The 25,612-nt window shown below is 32.1% G+C and overlaps 1 protein-coding gene and 3 long non-coding RNA genes across 5 annotated transcripts; 3 read left to right on the top strand and 1 right to left on the bottom strand.

The window, feature by feature from the left end:
* The first annotated feature begins 910 nt into the window (after positions 1-910).
* On the top strand, positions 911-7,887 carry LOC126700111 (TMV resistance protein N-like). The gene is made up of 5 exons (XM_050398126.1): positions 911-1,580; positions 4,181-5,279; positions 5,385-5,726; positions 5,865-6,950; positions 7,014-7,887. The coding sequence occupies exons 1-5, from the start codon at positions 1,087-1,089 to the stop codon at positions 7,593-7,595; spliced, it is 3,603 nt and encodes a 1,200-aa protein (XP_050254083.1). The 5' UTR covers positions 911-1,086; the 3' UTR covers positions 7,596-7,887.
* Positions 7,888-8,429: 542 nt separating this feature from the next.
* On the top strand, positions 8,430-11,659 carry LOC126700131 (uncharacterized). Of its 2 annotated transcripts, XR_007647030.1 has the most exons (3): positions 8,439-9,258; positions 9,675-9,840; positions 11,302-11,659. It is a non-coding gene; the product is annotated as an uncharacterized LOC126700131 (long non-coding RNA). The 2 variants fall into 2 exon arrangements; XR_007647029.1 differs by lacking the exon at positions 9,675-9,840 and having other exon boundaries at positions 8,430-9,258.
* Positions 11,660-13,428: 1,769 nt separating this feature from the next.
* Positions 13,429-16,319, bottom strand: LOC126700129 (uncharacterized). Its single transcript, XR_007647027.1, has 2 exons — positions 16,042-16,319; positions 13,429-14,918 (listed from the first exon to the last, which is right to left on the bottom strand). It is a non-coding gene; the product is annotated as an uncharacterized LOC126700129 (long non-coding RNA).
* A 1,727-nt stretch (positions 16,320-18,046) lies between these two features.
* LOC126700141 (uncharacterized) lies at positions 18,047-19,291 on the top strand. Its single transcript, XR_007647046.1, has 2 exons — positions 18,047-18,687; positions 18,987-19,291. It is a non-coding gene; the product is annotated as an uncharacterized LOC126700141 (long non-coding RNA).
* The last annotated feature ends 6,321 nt before the right edge of the window (positions 19,292-25,612 follow it).

Here is a 25,612-nt window from a genome sequence, read left to right as displayed (position 1 = left end):
ACTCTCTCTTTCTCCAGACGTAGGAAGCCCTAAAGCATTCAAGATCTACAAAACCCTAGCAACCTTACCCCTCTCTCAAGTTAAGAAATATAAAACCACGGTTTCTACAAACTCTCTCTCTCCAGTCTACAACGCACGGTATAAATTTTAGCTTATAAAGTTCAGCTTTTGTAAGGTTAGTTTTGTTTATATATTAATTAATACATAGTACTTTGTTCACCATTGAATACTCATATAATCAATTTCCAATTCAGTGTTCAAGAATTAAACCAAAATTCTAACTGCGCTATCATAAAATATTATTATTAGTATGAATTTTATGGAGTTGCAGTGTTCAAGAATTAAACCAAAATTCTTTTAAATTATTTATAATATTTTGTCCTCTGAAAATTTTATCTCTTTGATTTTAGTATATTGTGTTTCTTAAGCTATAGAGAGATTTTCTTTGGTTTTCGCAAACTCTCTCTCTCTCCAGATGTAGGAAGCCCTAAACGCACGATATAGCATTCCGAAAGCAAGAGAAGGCGCATAAATATTTAGTCCTTACGTTTAGGTTTAGGTTTTAAGAGATTTATATATTACTACTATGTGGCTGAATTTCTCATGACATCAGTTTTATGTTTTTTTTTTTTTAAAATTTGTTTTATGTAAGGTTAGTTTGTTTATATCAGTTCTTTATCTCAAAGATAAGACTTTTATTTCTACCGCAAGAACTATTTAGGTATGTATCCCTTGCAAGCACACATGAACTTAAATTGTCTTTTAATATATGCATGCTTTATTATTTTCTAATAGTTTTCCCGTGCATCGCACGGGTTAGCGACTAGTATTAAATAAAGAAGAAAGACTTTATGTGACTACTTGTAGTGGGATGCCCTGCCCACTTGCCCACCAACTCTAATAAAGAAGAAAGACTTGATGGGTCATTGAAAATGAACTGTTGACCCATCTGCTCACTCTTATTACAACTTAACAAACACATACTTCCCTATCGGTTCACCGATAGGCTATTTTTGTGGGTTTTTAGTCAAACTTACAATTTCATTAAACTGTAACCTCACTGTTCAAAGCTCATCCATTTCTTTTATGGCTCTTCTTCCATCAGCATCTTCTTCTTCTTCCTCCAAGAGATGGAAGTACGATGTATTTCTCAGTTTTAGAGGCGAAGACACCCGCAAAAAATTTACAGACCATCTATATACTGGTTTGAAACAAAAAGGCATATCCACTTTTAGAGACGATGAAAAACTCAAGCAGGGAACATCTATTACCTCAGAGCTCTTGAAAGCAATAGAAGAATCAAGGTTTGCTATCATTATTCTATCAAGAGACTATGCTTCTTCAAAGTGGTGCTTGATTGAACTAACAAAGATCGTTGAGTGCATGGAAAAGACGGGATTAGTAGTTCTACCTGTTTTTCACTATGTAGATCCTAGTGATGTGCGAAATCATAAGGGGACTTTTGGAGAAGCCTTTGCTAAACATGAAGAGAGTTTCAAGGATAGCATAGAAGATGTACAAATGTGGAAAGCTGCTCTGATAAAAGTTGCTAATCTTGTTGGATGGGATTTAAAGGATAGGTATGCATCTCTTTGAAATAATGCTATTTATGGTCAACTCTTTTTTTTTTTTTCTTTTTCAGAATTTATTTACTAATAGTAAGTTGCCCGTACGATGCACGGATAATATTATAATGTTTTATGTAAATTTTTTTTTGGAGAGTGTTGTACATATATTATAGCATATTTATTATAAAACTTTGTTAGTAATGAGTTCATCATAAGAAGTAACTATTATAAATTACACACACATATCTATTATAATTTTTCTGTTCAAGTAATGAGCAATAGAAAAAAACTTTGGAGTAATATTGTATTAACAAAAGTTGATAAAAGCATATCAATTCATTCCATATTATTGATTTTTATTGTGTGATATAATAAAGAGCTTCTTTATGAAATCTTTTTTTTTTCTTTAATACTTTGTTATTGTGGTATGACGCTTGTAAAGCTTGTTGTGGGGTATGTTATATCATCCATTTCTTCATCTTCAATGTTTGAAGTTTGGTCTGTCCCTATTTGTTCAATTTTTAAGCTTTCATCACTTTTTCCTTTTGTTGCATCATTTGTGTAAATTACTAATGAATTAGCATTGAAAGATTCTTGACTAGATCTTACAAAGTTTGGAGTTGCTGATTTGTTGTCGCTAACATTTTTTGTAGTTATTTGCACTCATATTAAATTTTAGTGATGTGACGATTTTTTGTAAATGTTTTTTATATTTTTTTTGTTTATTTAGGAACAGTGTAGCAAAAGAACTAATATAGCATATTAGATTGTGTATATATATATATATATATATATATATATTGTCATTTGAAGGTGTATCATAAATCTTAACAATTGTGCAATTTTCAAAACCATCCTTTAGATTGAATTCATTCAAATGAAGTAGAAATATGTGTTTTTTTTTCCTAAAATTTTCTTCAAATCATATGGGATTCCTTCTCCAATATCAATCTGTATATGAGGAATTTAATATATATTATGATTAACAGCTTTACAATAATTTAATAATTTTAATAAGTTGTACCTCATTTTATTTTTCAGCAAGATCTCTTGCAGATTTATTTAGGATTTTCTCAGTATTTCAATCAAATATCACAAAAGTTGTTTTGTCAGTTGCATAAAAAACTTCAATTTGAATCCTATGTCTGAAGTAGTTTGATTTTGTATATATAGTAGTTATAGTGAGATGAATATTATATATATATATATATTTGGAGAGTAAATAATTAATGTGAGTGCCTCTAACCTTCGGATAAGTAGAATTGTTTTTGTTTCACCAAAATGATCCTGATTGTAGTTTGACATTCCTTCCACAAAGCATGCACGAAATGTAATGCTAACCCCTTGTTGTATCAATGTTGCTTATTGTTACAAAACTCTATTAGTTCACATCATGCAATGAACTTTGAAGTTAATATGTATCTTTTTTTAGTGTAAATAATATGGTGTATTATTATTTTTTTTATATAAATGATCAGTATAATTTGAAATGATTAACGAACTTTTTTCGTAGGATCCCATTCAATGCATTTTATCTCTGCTATTGTCCTCATATTCTTTAAAGATAAATCCTCCTCTGAAAATTGTTTTCTATGTATTTTTGGTATTTCTTGTATGGGATCATGTTTTTTACCATTCCTATCATTGAGTTTTTTTTAAAAGAAAATATTATGTAATTGGCATTTTGTGAGATAGTATATGCTATTTATTAGACTTTTTTGTTATTATAAATTTTAGAAATATGCACTTGTCGATTATTTCAACAACCTCAGGAATCTCAAGATTTATATATTTTTGTTACGCTAGTTGATGATGAAGAGAATTTCCCTGCATAAATTGCATAGAACATTATTAATAGACAAAAGCGTATTGAATTGAAATTGAGAAAAAAAATGAAGACAGATTTCATGAGAATGAGATTTTCTAGAATTATTGCCTCTATGTGGGAGAGGAGGAAGAGTGTTTGTAAGTGGGTAAGAATTTTGGCTTTGATTTACACGTGGGAAAGGGGGAAAGGTAAGACTTGGGTGGCTTTTCATAAGGTTTGGTCTATTTTTAAAAGGTAGTCTATTTTGTAGAAAATAACATTTGATCTAATTATCAAGAGCTGCCTATATTTTATATAACAGTAAAAAACTAAAAATAAGTTACTATGATCTGTTAGGTAACAGTAAAAAAAACTTAATAAAATGAAGTAAAAATAACTAAATGCAAAATTAGAGCACCACATGGCAAGACCTCGTGCACTAGTGCACGAGGTCTCTGCTTTTATATATTGATGATGATGATGATTGATTACTTACTTCTTTTTTTTTTTTTTTTTACTTAGGTCACCTGATAAGAGAGTATTTAAATATTTGTAGAATAACCTTGACTATCCTAGTAGGACTAGATTCTAGTCATGTAAATATATACTTTACAACCTTGTAAAAAATTTGGCCCCAGATAGCTCTAAAATTGCCCCCATAATACATAGTAATGAATTCTAAATATAATTAGGCACTATTAATGTGGCTAAACGAAGCTAAGATTATGTTTATGATGAATGTTTTGTCTCTAAATGTGGCTAGCTCTATGTCATCAAAATTATTTTTTTGTTATTTTCTTTGCAGGCATGAATCAATAGTTATACAAAAAATCATTGGAAGGATATTTAGTGAGTTAAGTCACAAACTCCCATGCTTTTCTAAGGACCTTGTTGGAATGGACTCCTGTGTGGAGGAAATGTTAGGTTCATACTTAGGTGAAGGATTGAGTGGTGTTCGCTTTGTTGGGATATGTGGGATGGGCGGAATGGGCAAAACAACTCTTGCACAAGAAATTTATAGAAGAATTTCTGGGAACTTTGAAGCTAGTAGCTTTATAGCTAATGTTAGAGATGAAACTAAAAATCAAGGTCTAGTTTCTTTACAAAAACAACTTCTTTCTAAGATCTTCATGGAAAGTGAAATAAATATATGGAATGTTTGTGAGGGAATCAATGTTGTAAGGAATAGACTATGTAATAAAAATGTTTTTATTGTTCTTGATGATGTGGATGGAAAAGAACAACTAGAAGCATTGGCACGGAATCATGATTGGTTTGGTCCAGGGAGTAGAATCATTGTAACAAGCAAAGATAGCCATTTGTTAATAAGATGTGGTGTGTATAATATATATAGAGCCAAGCTGTTGAACAATGATAATGCTTTGCAACTTTTTTGTTGGAGAGCTTTCCATAAACCTCATCCTGAAGAAAATTATGTGAATTTGTCTAAGGACTTTGTGAACTATGCTAAAGGCCTTCCTTTAGCTCTTAAAGTTTTAGGTTCTTCTTTGTTTGCTAAAAGAACGAATGAATGGAAAAGTGCCCTAGATAAACTAAAAGAAGAACCTAATAGAAACATTTTGGATATACTTCAAATAAGTTTTGATGGGCTTACAAATTCGCAGAAGGGATTGTTTCTAGATATTGCATGTTTTTTCAAAGGAGAGAACAAAGAATGCATAAGAGATATATTGGAAAGTTTTTCTTATTATCTAGACTACAACATTGGTGTTCTTATGGAGAAATCTCTCATAACTATTGATGACCACGGAATTTTGTCGATGCATGATTTGCTGCAAGATATGGGTCAAGAAATCGTTCGTCGTGAATCCCCTAAAGAGCCTGGTGGACATAGTAGATTGTGGACTTATAAAGATGTCATTCATGTATTGAAGAATAATACTGTAAGTTGACTTGTATAAACCTGAACTCAAAAAGTATATATGTTACTATAAAATTTTCTAAGAATTTTTACCAATTATTCCAAATTCATTGTTTTTGTTTATTAGGGAACAGACGTAGTTGAAGGCATAATGCTAAACCTACCTATTCAAAAAGTGGAACAATTGAGTGCTGAAGCCTTCTCAAAGATGAAAAATTTGAGATTGCATAAAATTGGTAATGAGAAACTTCCAGAAGATTTCATAACTAGTACTTTACAACTTCCAAAAGACCTCAAAAGGGGCAAGGTGCAACTTCCAGAAGGCCTCAGTTATCTTTCTAATGAGTTACGTGTTATTGAATGGCACGGATATCATTTAAAATACATACCAACCAATTTCCAACTAAACAAACTTGTTGAATTGAGAATGCATTGTAGCAGCATCAAACAAATATGGAAAGGAAATATGGTAAGATTATTAGTTATGCAAATGTGTATTATATTCCCTTTTTTGATAACAGAACACACCATCTCACAAAACTGCTAGTGGCTATATTCCTTTTCATTAAGGCCTAACTTTATTTCATTATTTATTGGTTTATAACAGATTTTAGATGAGTTAAAGCTTATAGACCTTAGTGACTCTCAAAACTTGATCAAGACCTTGAACTTCAGTAGAGTCCCAAATTTGAAGCAGTTGATTCTTCAACGTTGTATAAGACTATCTAAGATTCATGCATCTCTCGGAAATCTCAAATGGCTTATTCGATTGGATTTGAATGGTTGCAAGTGCCTTGAGAGCCTTCCACCCAAGATCAACTTGGAATCTCTTGAAATTTTTATTCTTTCTGGTTGTTCAAGACTAAAGAAGTTCCCAGAAGTTGAGGGAAATATGTCAAGATTGTTGGAACTTTATTTGAACGACACTGCCATAAAAGAACTACCGTTGTCAGTGAAGTATTTAACTGGCCTTACTAAATTAGATCTAAGAGATTGCAGAAACCTTTCAAGTCTTCCAAATGTTTGTTGTTATTTGATGTTTCTAAAAATTCTCACTTTGTCTGGCTGCTCAAAAATTGATGAACTACCAGAGAATTTGGGAAATATCAAAGGTCTTGAGGAGCTAGATGTGAGTGAAACTGCTATAACAGAATTACCTTCTTCGTTTGTTCTCTTAAAAAATCTAAAAGTACTATCTCTTCGAGGATGCGAAGGCTTATCATCTATATCATCAAATAAACTCATCAGTTTTCCTTTAGTGCGAAAAAGAAGAGTAGAATATCCCACGGGCATGTTAGGGCGTTCTCTTTCTGATTTATGGTCTTTGACCAAATTGAATCTAAGTTATTGCAATCTTCATGCAATCCCTGATGGTCTTGGTTGTTTGTCCTCTTTAACACAATTGGATCTTAGGGGAAATAATTTTGTTTGCCTTCCTGAGAGTACCTCTCAACTATCTAATATGAAGACTCTTCTTCTATGTGGTTGCACACATCTTCGATCTTTGCCAGTGTCTCCATTAAATATTGTGGATATTGATGCAGATGGTTGTACCTCACTGGAAATATTACCATTAAGACCTGAAGATGGTCCTTATTCGGACCTCTGTCTTCTCAATTGTGTTAAATTGATTAACAATGAAGACTTCGGTGACATGTTATTAACAACGCTAAGACATCACATTCAATTTAAGGTCTCTCTCTCTCTCTCTTGTGAGGTTCGAAATATAATGATTTTGTAATTTTGTATGTTTCAGGGAGATGAATCCATTTATCATATTATAATTCCTGGAAGAGAAATTCCAAAATGGTTTAGCCATCAAAGTTTGGGGACTTCAGTGAATTTGCAAGTGTCTTCAGATTTATTATGTAATAAATTAATGGGACTCGTTGTGTGTGCTGTTTTTGTACTCCGCCAACATCGTCCACTTCATCAACTTAATCCTTCTTATATGGAAGGTTATAGATTTACGCATTGGCTTCGGTGGTACTTGAAAGCCAACGGATTTGAAAGCAAACAGATACTTGATGAATTTCCTTTTTCGGAAGAATTTGGTAAGATTGAATCGTATCATCTTTACCTGAATTTCTATCCCCAGAAGTTACTGAAAAAAAATTGGAGTCAAATAGAAGCTAATGGATTTGGTCAAATTGAGATTGGAATTAAAACCAAAGGTCCAGGATTAGAGGTTACAAAATGCGGGGCCCATTTGATATTTGAGCAAGACATTGAAGATCTGAACCAAACTATGCGTGGGTGCAGCAGCAACAGCAACTGTAGCATCACTCCTTATAGGGATGATTTGGAAGATTCAGCAAAAGATACCAAAACTGAGTGAAGAATGTAACTACTAGTGGAGAATGTAGCTTTAATTAGGTAGATGCACCACACTCATAGAGGATACAACTCCCTAATCTAAATGAAAGATTCATTCTGCGTTTGGGAAATTGGATTGGGAATTTAATTAAGCACACAAGGACAAGGTAACACAGATTGCAAAAAAGAGGAATCCCAGTGAAAGTAGTAGCTTTGATGAATCTGTACAGCTGATAATCTTTTTTTCTCTAAATTTTTTCTAAGTCACCATCCTTCTCACTTTTACGGATCTATTTATTGTAGCTGTATATATATATATATATATATATATATATATATTTAATTCATTGTGCATGTGCTTTCATTTGAGTTCAATAATACTGGATACGATGAAGTTAATGTACTTCTTAGTTTGTTGGTGAGCAAAAATTTTCACATTGCTAGGATTGGAGAAGATATGTGCAACAAGTACTATGCTCATCATTTTTTGTTCACTTATGTTGAAGGGTAAAATAGATACTCTCGTTCTTCTCTATTTATGACATTTACTACAATTTTCCAATTCCAGTATTGTTGTAAAATCAAATGGAATGAAGTAAATTTGGGCCATTTTTCACTAGCCCTGTGATTTCTTTTTCCTACTACATCAACCATTTATTCGTGAGAGTTTTAGTTTTGCTTCTTCAATTTAATTTTTATAGGACTAGGGTGGAGGCTTTAACTTGTAAAATGGCCGGGTGATGAATTATTTGTTGTTTTACATTAATTATTTAATTTTAATATGAATAGAACTCACCCCATTTAATTTATGCCTATAAAAAAAAAAAAAAAAAAAAAAAAACTCATCCCATTTAATTCATTTTTATTTTTTATTTTTTGAGCCATTTAGATATCAGGGGAAATATTTTTGTTGGCCTTCCTAAAAGTACCACTAGACTATCTAATTTGGAGTCTCTTCTTCTGAGTGGTTGCGCACATCTTCGATCTTTGCGGAGCTTCCATTAAATAGGTCATCAGCTCACTATTCCTGGAAAAGAAATTTCGAAATGGTTCACTCATCAAAGCGTAGGGGCTTCAATGAATCTGCAAGTGCCTTCAAATTTATGTAATAAATTGATGGGAGTCACTGTGTGCGCTATTTTTGTACTCAGCCAGCATCATCCATTTCCCCAACTTAATTCATTGTTTATCTGGAGAAGTTATAGAGCTACGCATAGACTTCGGTGTTCATTGATAAGCGATAGGTTTCGATTCATGTCTAGTGACTTTTGTTTTTCGGAAGAATTTGGTGAGGTTGAATCGTATCCCTTATTGCAGAATTACTATCCCATTGTTCAATCATTCAATGAGGAATGGGAAGAAAATTTGAGTCAAGCAGATGTTGATATATTCAGGCAGATATGATTACCGGACTTTGTAGTTTATTGGCGAGGAGAGATTGTCGCATTGCCAGGAGCTGAGAAGATATGTACAACAGATAGTAAGCTCATCATTTTTGTTCACTTAAGTTGGAAGGTAAAATCAATACTCTTGTTGCTCTCTCGGTATTTAATACAATTTTCCAACTCCAGTGTTGTAAAATCAGAAGGAAAGAAGAAAATTTGGGCCAATTTTCACCAAAGAGGTTGTTTTCTCTCAGGCTAGCCATGTGATTTTTTTCCCCCACTGCATCAACCATTTCAAAGGTAGATTCAAGAGAGTTTTTCTTTTGCTTCTTTTAATTAATTTTTATAGCACTGGCATGGCGGCTTACAATTGTAAAAAGGATGATGAAATCATTTGCATAGTTTTCTTGTTGAGTCGAATAGACCTCGAATATTATTAAGCTGCTATATTTCAAATTTGAATACATATGTGAAGGAAAGACCCAATAAACTTAATAATCAAACTAATGCAACTTTTTTCTTTTTTGATGGTGAAGAATAATGTATTAAGAAAAAGGAGGAAAGAGAATTCATCTAAAGAAACAGTCGTTTCATTTTTATGCTTGTTGTATTAAGAAAAATGGGGCCTGAGGTATTTCTTGTTGACAATTTCGAATTATAAACTTTCAATCGTCTTATTTGTCACTTGGAAACTGATGTCATGTTGTTCCATCTAGGTGAATTGATGTGGCTGTCCCATATATACGGTGTGTTTCACTTACAGATTGTTTGATGCAGTTGCATTTAAGCTTTTTAATTGCTAGCTGTTGCCCAATCTTGGCAGTGCAGTAATGTAGGCTTTGTCTTATAACATCATGATGATATGCAGAGTTCAAGCAAACAGTAATACATGGCTTCTTTATCTTACAATTGGGGTCTCCTTTGTTAATTGATAATTGAATATTAGGGAAAGAAATAGGCAAAATTGTAATGGTGAAGTAAGAACCAGTAGAACTAGAAGTTGTAATCAGGAATTTTAACCTGAAACACTAATAACATCTGTTGATCCCATGCTTGAAGTTGAAGAAAAGGTTTAACAAGCTGTAGAATAGGCTCTCCTCTACTTGTACTGCCCTTTGTGACTTTTGAGCTCTTCTTAAGTTATTGCTATGTCATCCACCTAGTCTTCTGCCAACAGATTTTTTTTTAAGATACTTTTTTTTAGTAGAAAGGTAAGATTTTATACACTGGTGAAAAGATTACACACTTTTACCACATTTTCTCTTCTACTCACTGTCGACCACTTTAGAGTTGTAGCAAAAATTATGCCCCTAAACTTTCACTTAAATATAATATTGGTATACTGGTTGTTTAACTGTTATACTCTGTTCCACACCATAGCATTACAGCCCTTCTCTGTTACATACAACAAACTAGAAGTGCCTATATTTGGATCCTATCTAAGCATTATACGTGTAGCTCAATCTCTAACTGCCTCCGAAGCCATGTGGCATCATCTCTTCAAAGCAATGGATGACTGTTCACAATATGGCACTGATTCCCAACAACTTCTTGCTAGCCCAGATTGACTCTGCCACTTGTGCTTGATCATTGCTCTTCTCTCTGCTATGATGCTTTGGATTGTCCCTTTCAATTTCAACAGTGCGCCTAAACTTTCTCTTTAATATAACATTGGTCTACTGGTTGTTTAACCGTTATACTCTGTTCCACACCATAGCATTACAGCCCTTCTCTGTTACATGCTACAAAGTAAAAGTGCCTATATTCTTCATTCATTAGCCCCATCATATCAGGACCACCTGTTGAGTTTATTGCAGTTGGCCTTGCATGTCAGCTTGCTGGAATTCTTTCAGTATACTCAGTCTCACTTCCAGAAGTTGCTGCAATGGTATGCATTGGTAGATCCATCATCCATGTTAGGGCCAGGGGAAAAAATTCTTATAAAATCTTATTTATAAATTAATTTATATAAATATATATATATATATATATATATATTATGTATAATCTTAAATATGTAAAAATAAAATCCAAAATTTTGAAGGATTAATACTTTTTAACAGTTACCAAAAATTTATTATAACCAAATTGATGTATTTGCTCTGTTTAACTTTCTTGTAGATCAAATCTTCCAAAGTCTGCATTCTATCCTAAATGATCTTGGACTTATGATTGATGTCATATCTATGTCACTTTACTTAAGAAGAAGTGGTTCTGGCTGAGTCAATATTCATTTGAGTTTAAATCAATCTAAACTTGATGTTTGTAATTATATGCAAGTCCATTTCTAGACCCACTTTTGTCTATTAATTTGTCTTATTTCTTGCTGCTGGTTTGCAATAGGGAGGCCTGAAGTCGGAGCAGTTGTTAGTGTAGATGGCAAGGGCCATCATTGGATTGATAGACTCAAGGAATGCATTGTCATTGATCATGAACAATATACTTTTTCCCTCGTAAGTCGTAACCTGACTAGTTTGCTTCACATCAGTTGGGATGGACCATGATGAAGTTAGCGTGATGTAGTTTGTATTTTTCTTCTGCTTGTTGTGAAATGCATGTTAATTATGTAATCACATGTAAGAGTTGTACAATCTGTCTTGCACAGATATTTCCAACCCTTTACCACATTGAACTTATACACAGAAGGTTGTAATTAAAATAGAGTATTTTAAAAATAAAATAAAATTGAATTTCGGTGTCTTGCTCAAGCGACATATAGTTTTTCTCAAGCAAAATTTAGTTTTGCTTAAGCGATATTAAGTTTGACTACAACAAAGGACGAGCAAACTTTCTGTCTAAACCTTGCTTGAGCGAGGAAAGGTGAGAGACACTTAATGTGAAATTTGTTTCTATTATTGAAGAACTTACTCGAGTTAGAAGGGTAGTTTGCTCAAGCAACAATTGCAATAAAACATGTTTTCTAGAAAATTTTGTAAAACAAATGAGGAAGTTTGGGCAACATTTTAGGGTGTTTGTTTTAGCAAAAGTGACCCTTAAAATATGTATTTTGTTTGGCAACTCTTCGTTGCTAATAAATAAACTACCAAATTTAAGGGTTTTTTTTTTTTTTTCAAAAAATAAAGAAATTCACATAATTCTTCAATCTTGCTACTTGTAGAATCTTGTTTAATTTAATTTAGGAGATAATTTTCTTGCAACCCATTAGCAGACTTCTCTAAGTGGGGACAAATAGTCAAATATCACTCTTAAAGAAAACGATCTTTTCATGTCACTAAACCTCTTTCTTCCTTTCTTATTTCCATTCACTTTCCTTAAAATTTCCAACATCAAGAAACTCAGACTACGAAATAACTGTACCCATATATTTTTTTGGTGGGTACGGTACCTGCTAAAATCAGGACCATAGATTTTACTTGCTCTAATCCTAACCGTTATTTTATTTTAATGAAAAACCTGCTACCGTTCAAGCGGGTTTAGTATAAAAGCCAAAAAAAAAATAAACACAGTCACATACTTTTTCATCTGTGCCCTCGACTCTCTCGCGTTCTCCTCTCTCAAACCGCTTCTCTTCTCACTTGGGTGATCTCCATCTCTGTCTCGTGGCTTTACTCACCGGTGAAGGTTTCTCAAAAAGATCAAAATCACTTTGATATAGTGGAACTAGAAGGTTAGGATCAAATCCCTAATTCCATAAAATATGCGAAATCTCTGAATTGCCATGTTTGTTTTGTTTCCCCAAATTCTTTCTTTGTTTTTTCAAAAGCAACACAGAAATCGAAAATGGTAGACATTGAGAGTTCATGTATTATCTACACTTTATAGGTTTGAACCGATTTTCTCTCTTCTTGTTTATTTTTTAAGATGGCTAGTCATGTTTATTATATTTGGATTTTTTAGGACTGGAGTCAAATATGTTGATCATGTAGCAATTAAACTTTGCAAGCTCATTTTTGCGCTTGGCAATAACATTAATTACCTCTCCATTACAGAGGAAATATAATTATGGCTAATAGGATGGTTTTCTAATGGTCTATTAGGAGTACATATTTGTTAGTATTGTTATCTTTTCAGTATAATGCTCCCCCCCCCCCCCCCCCCCCCCCCCTCCTCTCTCTTCACATCGCCTTAAATCTAGTCACCATTATTGTAGCTAATTTGGCTGTATACAGTATGTTAAAGCTTCAGTTTGTTTTTGCCAAGTACAACTATAATTTTAGTCCTTATTTTTTAGAAGAGTAAATTTCATCTTAAATTGGGTTTGACTTCTAAATGGGAATATATATATATATATATATATATTGCAAGGCCAGGGCTACTCCTGTCACACCCTAAATCCGGTACCCGGATTTGTAACCATGACCCGGCATGCTAATATCAAGCCTAAACATGATATTAACAAGAACCAACTTAATTTTTTGAAAACTTTTACAAAAGCTTTCCTCTTTCTTTTCATTTTTGTTTTTTTACTTAAATGATATAACCTTTCACTTGACATTTAGAGCATCTACATTGTACTCCAAAGAATAACATAATTCACCAATTGTTCAAATTCGGAATTTCACATAATACATCTCTTAATACTTTAAGGTATACACTTTCATTAGATCCTAAAACAAACAATGCTACAAATCTAAACATCATATTGCTAATTTAGGATCTATACATATAAAACTAAACCAGCTCCTTCCAAAACTCGATTAAGGCTCCCTCTGCTCCAAAATAAAACCTGCTAACTGAAAGAGTAGAAGAGGTGAGCTACACAACTCAGTAAAGGTAAGATATATGAGAATTCAATAAGGATGCATGTAAATCATATCATTTCATTCTATGAATATTCGAACAGGAGAACATCTTTTTATGCATATTATTTTATACTATTTATAATAATAACTTATACGCTTTTCATAGAAAATAATTGTTCTCCTTTTTCTTATCAGGTTAATATTACCAAAACCTTTCAGATTAAGCTTATTTCATTTCCTACAAAGTCACCATATGTATATTCTCATTACAAAATAATCATTTTAACTTAAATCAGATAATCGGCAACTTTGTACTAAACTAGAAACATCTTGACCCAATAAGAAAATCTTTCTTTATAAACATTTTCCTGAAAAATATTATAACCTTCATAGTCATAAAACTTAACACTTCATAAAGAACAGGTATCTAATAACTTTTAAACATAATTTGTAATTTCATCAGAAGCTTTAACTTTATAGTACAACAGAACTTCAGAAACTTTTATCTTTAATGAACAACTTTTATTTTTATCAGAACTTCTTTTCATGAGAGCATTTAACTTTTCATAACGCATTTATACAAAATCATTCTCTCATGACTAATAACATATATAACTGTTCATAAATAACTTATTGGTTAGTCCATATCTGATAAGTCTGTATAGAGAAGGCCTCATCACATTTGGGTGCCCCCGTGTGTATGATATTGTCCCCTTTGGGAGGCCTGATGGCACATCCTCTCCAGGTTTTGTTCCTTCCCGCCTTCCGTACATATTGGGGAGAAGACCTTATTCAGATTAGAGTTACGGGCAACCCCATTTCCTTTACTTTAAATGGCCAAACAGATAACATTTTTCCATGGAAAGCCAGTAATTAACCCCTACTACCGAGTTCAGATCATTAAAGGATATAACCCGCAAATACTTCATACTTTACATCATACTAAAACTTCTTATTTTGCATAACATTTCATAATAATAGCATTTCCATTCTTTTCTTTAAACATCATGTTTGTGGAATCAATAATAGTATCAATATGCTTAAATCATATACATAAGTTTTTCGAAAGCTCACGAACATATCTTTGTTAGAATAATGATTACATGTCATATCTCTAATAAAAAACATTTTAATGCATAATATACTTTAAAATAACCTCATGACTTACCAAATGCCCATATAACTTATCCCTTACCTGAAAACAGAGGAACCGGGAGCCTACAGTTGAAGGAGCTTAGACTTGGATACTGGTAACACCTAAACCATAAGTCAAAGCTTATTACTATTCATAATTTCCTTGTCATAGACTTGCACATTCATCTCAAAGCCTATTTCTTAGAATCAAGGAAATCCTAATCCCAGCTCAACGAGATTCCCACAAACAAAATACATTCATCAACAACAAGTAGAAGATCCTAGAGAAACCGACATTCTTATATTAATCCCATATCTCTAAAAGAGCTAACTTTATTTCAAAAGGTGCTTTAAGGTTAGGGCAATAATGCATACATAAATATAAAATCTTTTAAGCATGATCATGCAACTATATACATTCATATGATAACATACAACACGTCGGGCAAAACAGCTTCATAAATACAACCGTTGCATGGTTTAGAACCCCTTCCTTTGAGTACTAAATCTCAAAACAAGTTACACAAAATTTAATCTATGATCGAGACATACCAAAAGATAGGCATATTAAATTATAGCTCAAAACATTCACCCCAACTTGAGAATTAAATCCACAAAGTTGGGTGTAGCATATGTTGTTCACTGCTCATTCCAGCAGCATATGCTCCATTTGTAAAATACAAACGGGCTGTCCAAACACCTCCAATTGTCATGAAATTTTACAGAACTACTCTCCTGTGTGTCCCGTATAAACATAAAAATTTTGGTGTCAAAGCATTAATCTATGATTTATTAAAAAATCACACAAGTCAGTATACTCAAATCTGTCCTGACAAAATTTCTTGCAACTTACAAATTAAGCCATTATTTTTATGTTCATTCAAATGATGTGAGACCACTTCTATAACAACCATGTGTATCTTAGAATTCATAAAAAATACTCCTAGAATCCTAATTCACAGAATATGATTTAATACATATTTTTCTTGTTGTAAACATCAAATCTGTCACAGAGACAGCTTCAGTACATATTCTTACAAAATCATCATAAAAATAGCAATAGGCCTTAATTTCATTTGGGTATTTTTATACCTATAGTATACATATTAGAATATGTTAATTAGCATTCAATTGATCAAAATATCATTAAACTTTCAATCACTAAAACAGAATCATAGTTCAGCCTCTAAAATCAGGATAGACAATAAAGAAGTAAAAATAAACAAATGAAGTTTTGATTACTTACCCCCAACAATTTGAAGCTGAAATTTTTGTGTTAGCCCTTTAATTTCTTCTTTAGAGAGGGATATTTTTCTTTGGTGAGAGAGGGAAGGCTGCCGTGTAAGAAGGGGAGAAGAAGGAAACAAGAAGAAGGAAAGAGGAATAGAGAAAGAAGAAAAGGAGCTGCTGGACTTTCTGGTCTGAGGCAGCCAGAAAAATAGGATAAGAAGGAGACTTTTGGGGCACAAAAAGAAGACAATAAATGTGGACAAATTGGGATGGGATACGTGGGATGCTAGGAAGAAAATCACACCCACTTTCAACTTTCTTGCATTCACACTTTTATATATATATATATATATATTCTTTGCATTCACACTTTTTTTTTTCTTTGCATTCACACTCATTTACAAAGAATAATATCACTTTATACACACACACATATATATATATATAAATATATATCTTTACCTTTATAAAGTTATATCCATCACATTAAAAGAGCATATATGTTCTATAATATCTCATGCATCATACATAGTTAAAACACCACAACTATAGATATATATATATATATATATATCTCATAACTTAACCACTTAATATAGTTTTGTACATAATTTGTATGTGTGTGTGTATATATATATATATATATATATAATACAAATGGTCATTCAATTATTTATAATCTTTACAATTCTCATTCAATGGCATTATAAAATAATAAGATTATTAAATACTCTTATATTAATTTTTGTAAGTAAGTGGCTTAAAATATTAATAATACTTAACCACTTAAATACATAGTTTAATTATAAAAATTGGGTCGGGGTGTTACAGCTCCCTTCAGGGAATATATATGGTTCAGTTGGAGAAGTCATGCTTCAATGTAATATTATGCTTCAAGCTATATTTGGTGCGACGTGCTTTTATGTTGGTCAATGAAATGAATTTCTTTGGGTAATGATTGTTTATTAAGAACCTAGTTTAATCTTTTGGATCTTATTTGATACAAATAGGTTTTTTTTGGCTTGGACTTGTTGTCCATATATGCTATTGAATTCTTGATAATTAGGCCGATGGCTGAACAATTGATGATTATGCATGAAGAATACTTGCACAGAAGTCAATAGGTCTCAGCTGTAAGTTAAATGATTTTTTCTCAAAGCAAAGAGGTAACCATAGTTATAGCTATTAGAGTAAAATATTCTTTACTTCATGTCTTTGCTATGCATCTTCTGATGTCATATGGAGCAACATTTCATTCTTTAAGGTTTCTTTTTGTTAAAAATTAAAAAAAATTTGGATGCCATGTTAGAAGATTCAAGTTACAATGTAAAATAAGAGGTTGAAACTGATTATGTTTTGAAAGTATTGAATTTCTTATGGAAACAAGGTCGATTGGGTTACACACATATTTGGCTGGTAAGTCCAACTTTTTTGATCTCTTAACGATTAATTACATGTGTTTTTTGATTAATTGTCCTAGTTTAGTTGATGTGTTTTTCATCATCCTCTCATTCTTTTTTTTCTCTCTTTTTGTTATATACAATTTTCATTAGACAACACTAGTATTTATAGAGGTAGAGAGTTAACATGCACTAAAGTTTCATATTGTTCAACCAATTTTTGGGTTCATTTTGATGATAGTAGGTTCTAAAATAAATTTGCTATAGGCCACCTTTAGTGCATAATTTGGTATATCCTATGTTACTATGAAAGCTACTTATTGGAAGACCAAAGTTAAGTTTTACTTTGTGTTTTTGTTCTTGCAAATAAACTAGTTATACTATTGTTTTTTTTTTTTTTTTAAATGAAGAAAAAAGAAAAGGGGGCTAGTTATATTTGTCCTCTATGGCAGGAGAGGTAAGTTTGATTTTTTATCCTGCTATGTTGTTTATTGTTTGTGTGTGGGCTGCTGTAATATCTCGACAAACTATATTGTTAATTAATGAGGATTATGTACTTATTCAATCTTTGGAAATTTGAATTACTTATTTTTATACATAATTCCTTGAAGTTAATGAGGATTTACTTGTTCTTATACATAATTTCTTGAACTTATAAGATTCAGCTTTGAAGAGTGAATATTAATTTTCATGTGCTGATTGAAGCTAAGTCCTTGTTTTAAGTTTTAAGTTTATCCCTAAATGACCACACGAAATTGTAATTGCAATGACTGAGTTCTATGCTACCTTATGGCTGCCCAGGGGTATTTTGGTTACTTAATTAAGAATGTTAATGCAAGTAAGAAAACCAAAGAATGGCTTGTTAATACTCTGCCATTTGGTTATTTAGAAAATGTCATTTTGGAAAAAATCATTTACTTTGAATTTGGTAGACAAGCTGTAAAAACCTAATGAATTATTAAACCCTTGCAATTGAATTGAATGTGTTTCCTTCGTTATATGATTGAATATGAATGTGAATATAATGATTTTTCTTTGGTTATGTGAATCATGTTTTTTGATATATGTATCTTGTGTTTGGGGAATCTCTTTGAGGTAGGATTAGGATTTCCTTGATTTTGAGAGCTAGGTTTTTGAGATGTATGTATAAGTTTATGCTAAGGTAGAATTAATAATAATAAGCTTTGATATTTGGTATAGGTATTACCAGCGCCCAAGTCTGAGCTCCTTCGACCTTAGGCTCTTGATTCCTCTGCTTTCAGGTAAGGGATAAGTGATATGAGTATTTGGTAAGTCATGAGGTTATTTTAAAAAGATTATTATGCACTAAAAGGTTTTGAATAGAGATATTGCATACAATCATGTTTTAGACAAAAATATGTTTGTGATGCTTACAAAATCTAAAGTATATAAAATAACATGCACGAAATTAAAAGATGTTCTCCCATCTGAATATCTATAAAATGAAATGTTTTGGTTTACATGCATTCTTATTAAATTCTCATGTAACTTACCCTTATTGAGCTATTTAGCTCACCCCTTCCACTTTTTCAATCAACAGGTTTTATTCTAGAGCAAAGAGATCCTTAGTTGAGTTTTGGGAGGAACTGTTTTTAGCTTTAAAAGTATAGCCCCTATTTTGGAAGTTTGATGCTTAGCTTTGTAGTATTGTGTATTTTAGGATCTAATGAAAGTTGTGTACTTTAATATATTAAGAGATGTATTATGTGAAATTCCAAAATGAATAACTGGTGGATTAAGTTATCCCTTGGAGTACAATGTAAATGCTCTGAATATCAAGTGAAAAATTATATATTAAAGTAAAGAAACAACAATGAAAAGAAAGAGGAAAGCTTTTGTTTAAAATTTTAGTTGATTCTTGTTAATATCAGGTTCAAGTTTGATATTAACATGCTAATCATGGTCACAAATCTAGGTATTGGGTTTGGGTCGTGACAATTGCTCTTACTTAATGCACCTTTTTTCAAGTTCAGTATCAGTCAAATCAACTTCTAGACAAAAATAAAGAATACGTTGTTACTGAACATCAAAATTTGTTGAGTTCTTCCCATTTTTTGTTTGTAGCAAGCCTTTCCTTATCCTTCTAAAGAGGCATCCAAATCATCCAAATTCCAACAATAGTGATTAGCAGTTTGAACTTTAAGAAATAAGCTTCTAGGGTTTAATGATTGCCTTGGTTGTTTTAATGAGTTGGCATGCTCTTTGCAAGGATAACTCTGTCTGGGATTTAAAAAGAGGGCTTGGCAAGTGCTTGAGGAAATTTCTAATAGAATTTCAAATAGGGATTTCTCAATTCAATTAGTTATATGATAAATTCATATTTTGCAAGCCCAAGTTGTTACTAATAGCAAATTATTAGTTGGTTATGATGACAAATTTTTAGCTATCATTTTGTGAATTGGGTTGTCAATGGCTTTTTCATTACCTCATGTATTTATTAAAAATGTTACTAAAATTAAAATGTAGAAGGTTTAAGAAAAAAAATAATTGGAAAAAATATTTTATGATCTTAATTCCAAATCCAAATCCAAATTTAGGTATTCCAACAATGGAATTTCAAATAATGAATTTCAAATCCTTCATTGTATAAAAATACTCAAACAAGGAATTTTAAAATCAATGGATTTCAAATCAAGGCATTTAAATCCATTGATTTAAAATCCAAATCCAAATGTTGCCATCTAAACACAACCTTAAGTTTTTTTTTTTTTTTTTTTTTTTTTTTTTTGTAGGAATTTCAAAATAAAACTTAAAAAAATTTAAAATCATAAGGTTTAGGTCAAAACTAGGGCACTAAGTTGTGGTACTAACTACTAAATATATTAGTTAAAACAACCTCCCGTAAATGCTTGTGTGCATGCATGCAAAATAGGTTTTTTTAGATAACTTATCATATTTTAAATTTCAATAAGTATACAACAACTTAATGACAAAAGAAAATTTATAAGTTCCACCGAGAATTTTTTTTGGGGGGGGGGGGGGGGGAGCAAGTAGAGTGATTATATAAATTTTTTTTGTCATTTTGGTCTTGCAAATAAAGGTTTTAGAAGGTATTTTGGTCATTTGCTAGATTTCAAGAGTCTTTCAGTCATTTTATAGGTTTCTAAAGGTAATTTGGTCATTTTTTAGGTTTTAGCGGTATTTTGGTAATTTTTTAGGTTTCAGGGGTATTACAGTCATTTATTAGGTTCTAAGAGTTTTTCAGTCATTTTTTAGGTTCTAAGGGTATTTCAGTAATTTTAGAGGGTTTCAAGGGGGTATTTTGGTCATTTTATAGGTTTTGAAGGTATTTCGGTCATTTTTTAGGTTTCAAGTGTATTACGGTTATTTTTTAGGTCCTAAAGGTATTTCAATCACTTTTTAGGTTACGAGGTCATTTTAGTTATTTTTTAGGTTTCAAGGTAATTTTTTAGGTTCTAAGGGTATTTCGGTTATTTTTAGGTTTTAGGGTCATTTCGTCATTTTTTAAGGTTCTATGGGTATTAAGGTCATTTTTTAGGTTTCAAGTGCATTACGATCATTTTTTAGGTTCTAAGGATATTTTAGTTTACAAGGTCATTTCAGAATTTTTTTAGATTTCAGGGTCATTTAGTTCATTTTTTAGGTTCTAAAGGTATTAGAGGGTATTTCGGTCATTTTTAGGTTTTATGGTCATTTTAGTCATTTTCTAGGTTCTAAGGGTATATTAGTCATTTTTTAGGTATTAAGGGTATCACAATAATTTTTGAGAGTTTTAGGAGGGTATTTTTGTCACATGTAATGTTAGTACTATCTAATGTGACAATGAAATCGTCAAATGTGAGGAAAAAAAAATAAGGGAACCATTGAATGTGATAAAAGTACGGTCACATGAGATATGGTACTGCCCAATATAACAATGGAATTGTAAAGTGTGAGAAAAAAATAAGGTACCACCAAATGTGACAAAAGTACAGTTAGATGTGATGTTGGTACTGATTAATGTGATAATGGAACCATCAAATGTGAGAAAAAAGAAAAAGAAAAAAAAGGAATCACCAAATGTGACAAAAGAATAGTCACATGTGATGTTGGAACTACACAATGTGAGGATGGAACCGACAAATGTGAGAAAAAAATAAAGGAACCACTAAATTTGACAAAAGTACAGTCACATGTGATGTTGGTACTACACAATATAAGGATGGAACTGTCAAAAGTGAGAAAAAAAACCACCAAATGTGATGAAAGTACTGTCAAATGTTATGTTAAAACTACACAATGTGAGAATGGAACAGTCAAATGTAAGAACAAATAAGGGAACTACCAAATGTGATAAAAGAACTGTCACATGTGATGTTAAAATTACACAATGTGAGGATAGAATCGTCAAGTTTGAGAAAAAAGTAAGGGAACACTCAATGTGACAAAAGAACTGTCACATGTGAGGATGAAATCGTTAAATATGAGAAAAAAAAAGTAAGAGAACCACCAAATATGAGAAAAAAAACTGTCACATGTGATGTTGGAACTGCACAATGTGAGGATAGAACCGTCAAATGTGAGAAAAAAGTAAGGGAATCACCAAATGCTAGAAAAAAAATATAACATGTGATGTTGAAACTGCACAATGTAAGGATGGAACTGGTAAATGTAAGAAAAAAAGTAAAGAGATCACCAAATGTGAGAAAAGAACTGTTACATGTGATATTGGAACTGCACAATGTGAGAATGGAACAGTCAAATGTGAGAAAAAAGTAAGGGAACCACCAAATGTGAGAAAAGAACTGTCACATATGACGTTGGAACTACACAATATGAAGATGAAACCGTCAAGTGTGAGAAAAAAGTAAGGGAACCATCCAATGTGACAAAAGAACTATCACATGTGATGTTTGAACCGCATAATGTGTAGATAGAACCGTCAAACGTGATAAAAAAAAGTAAGGAAACTGCACAATGTGAGAAAAGAATTGTCACATGCGAGGATGGAACCATCAAATGTGAGAAAAAAGTAAGGAAACCACCAAATATGAGAAAAGAACTGTCACATGTGATGTTGGAACTGCACAATGTGAAGATGAAACCATCAAATGTGGGAAAAAAGAAAGGGAACCACCCAATGTGACAAAAGAGCTGTCACATGTGATGTTAGAACAGCATAATATGAGGATGAAATAGTCAAATGTGAGAAAAAAGTAAGGGAACCGCACAATGTGAGAAAAGAACTGTCATATGTGATGTTGGAAAAACACAATTTGAGGATGGAACCATCAAATGTGAGAAAAAAGTAAGGGAACCATCAAATGTGAGAAAAGAATTGTTACATGTGACGTCGGAATTGCACAATGTGAGGATGGAACCGTTAAATATGAGAAAAAAGTAACCTGGTATAGCAGGTTACCTACTAATGGGTACCGTACCCCCCTTTTTTTGGGGGGGGTACCGTAGAATTACCTTGAAATAAAACCTCAAATGTCAATTAATTGTCTAGAGAAGCAACTAAAGTTGGGTTTGATAGTTAAAGAAAACACAAGAAGAAGAAAGTGACAGAAAAAGAAAAAAAGAGTGAAGCATAATCTTACAAATTATCGATATCTAAAATTTTTCAAATACTCATTTATTATCTTAACTAGTTGCTAACCCGTGCGATGCACGGGAAAACTATTGAAAATAAGATTTTAAAAAGAAAATTTTATTAATTTTAGTTTATATCGAATATTTATTTATGGTAGTTTAAAATATTATTTCAAATCTTCATTTCATTTTATTTTAATTGGAATAACTTATATAATTAAATGAAATGCTTATAAATAAGAGATGACATTAATAATATACTATATATTGTTAGTGATTATTCAAGATATCATTCAAATATGACAATTTTTTGGTTCTAAAAAAAGAACAATATTAATGCATTTAAACACAAAATACTATATTGTCCAATAGATATTACAACTTTAAAACTAAAACATGAGTAGTGATTTTTAATGGATTGGGGTAATAGCACAACTTTTAATAGAAAAAAAAAAATTGATTTAAAATTTTTTGGAGTATCACTATATTAAAAATGCCGAAAGGAAGGAAGAAATTCCACTGAAAAATGCTACAAATACATTTGGTTTTTTTTTTTTTTTTTTTTTTTTTTTTTTTTTCAATGAGCAGGTACATTACTATTTAGTAGAGTCTTAATACATGGGGGATGCTCCTCCATCCAATACATCATTGTCTAGCAAACCCAGCCAGTTCTTTGCTTCAAATGCTCTCTTCTCTGTTGGTCCGTTTGTTCAAGGAAAGTCACAAGAGAAAAATATATTCCTAATAGAAGAACCAACTACCAAGTAGTCTAACATCATTAAGGATGTGGCCAATGCTCAAATTGGTAGGTCCAGCTGACTTTACTTCATCTACTGGACTATTAAATTCACACTCTATCTCTACTGCTTGAAGCCCTAAATCCATAGAGGCCATGTACACCCTTCAACAGGCTATCTAGACTGATTATTTCTCTAAACTTCCATATATTCCACAGCAAGTGTATAGGTTGTTTGCACCAAATCCACTACTAACTTCAAAGTTTCATCCACATGCCTTTGGTTTCGATTTGACCATAATAGCCAACCTCCACCGCAACTAATACAATCAACTGAATTGGTTAAAACAATTATCAAATATTGGGAATATAAAAATACAATCAACTGGATTGGTTAAAACAATATATCACCTGGGAATATAAAAATACAAAACTGGGTATTATGTATATGATACCGTTGAAAGATTTAAATATCATTGCAAGCTTCTTGAATTCCACCAATCACAAAAGCCATGGCTTACATCAAATTGGCCTTTGAAATCTTGATCTCCTTCATCCCTAGAACCTGGAAAATCAAATTTCTAGACTAATTGAAAATTTGTAAATATTTCCAACTATCATCTAACGATGAAATTATTATATCTTTTCAAGAACAAAAAGGAAAACAAAGACCAAACGTTCTATGTAGCAAATTTGAAACCTATCACCAAGAAAAAGAATTAAACCTATTGGAAATTCATTAATTGGTACCAATGCAAGTAATTGGTATGCTAAAATATATTGATGAGTAGATAATGGTGACGATGAGAGAATAAAACTTTATAGAAAAAAGTAATATAAATAAATTACTTGTGTATGATTTGAAGCTACTACCATCTCTATCAAAATTTTGAGGAGAAAAATAGAATGAAATATATTAATAAAATAAATATATAAATTTTATTATTGATGCATCGATTTCTCTAATGTTAAAGTGAAAAAATAATATTCACTCTCACAACAACTCAAAACATTTACTTAATATATTATATCATCCATACCATCCAGCCACCACTTCCATTTCGGGTGATCATCTCTAACCACCCTCTGAAATTTTGTGGTTGCCTATGTTTCCTACCCAACACAAAATTCTGCTCCCCACAATTAAACCAAACTTCGCAAATAAGTCTTGTCACATTTAGAGATCTCAAACCAACCATTTTCATTGTAGAAACCAAAATACACACTCAATAGTTCCACCACTATAAATTATACAACAAATTGGGGCAAAATGGCCCATTAGCATTAATTTTTGAAATATTTAGGCCCGAAACACTGTTTGGGAAATATATAGGAAAGTACAACTTTTTGTGGTACTCGAGCTTGGTGAGCTCGAGTACCCCATTTTTCTGTTCCAGCGTGGCACTTGACGTGGGCATCTGAATTTAAAAAATAAACTTGGTACCCGAGCTCATGAAGCTCGAGTACTGCTCAGCCATGTCTCCCTATTACCCCACACTTAAACCATTTGTTACCCACAATACCCAACCCAGAACAGAGCAAAACATACCCACAAACACGAAACCTCTCAATCTCGCTATCTCCCTCTCTCAATCTAAAGCTATTTCCACACAAATACTCTCATTCTCCCTCTCAATCTCGCGATCTGCCTCATTCTCCGTCGCCGTCTCGCTCTCGGTCTCCCTCTCGCGCTGTTGCTCACACTCTCGGTCTCCCTCTCACAAGGTATGTCTCGCTTAGCTTGCATGTTCAGCTTGTGGGTATTTTTGTTTGTAAATTTGTGATTTTTATGCATAATTTGATTCTAGGTTTTGATCAATTTATTTAGTTAGTTAATATATATTTTTTGGTGATTACTAGAATGTTGGTCTGGTTGTGCTTGTCTTTTGGGTTTT

Source organism: Quercus robur, chromosome 9 (genome assembly GCF_932294415.1).
Source record: "Quercus robur chromosome 9, dhQueRobu3.1, whole genome shotgun sequence".
NCBI classification, from domain to species: Eukaryota; Viridiplantae; Streptophyta; class Magnoliopsida; order Fagales; family Fagaceae; genus Quercus; species Quercus robur.
The sequence above is the reverse complement of the archived record's forward strand: the minus strand, read 5'-3'. Positions and strand labels throughout refer to the sequence as shown.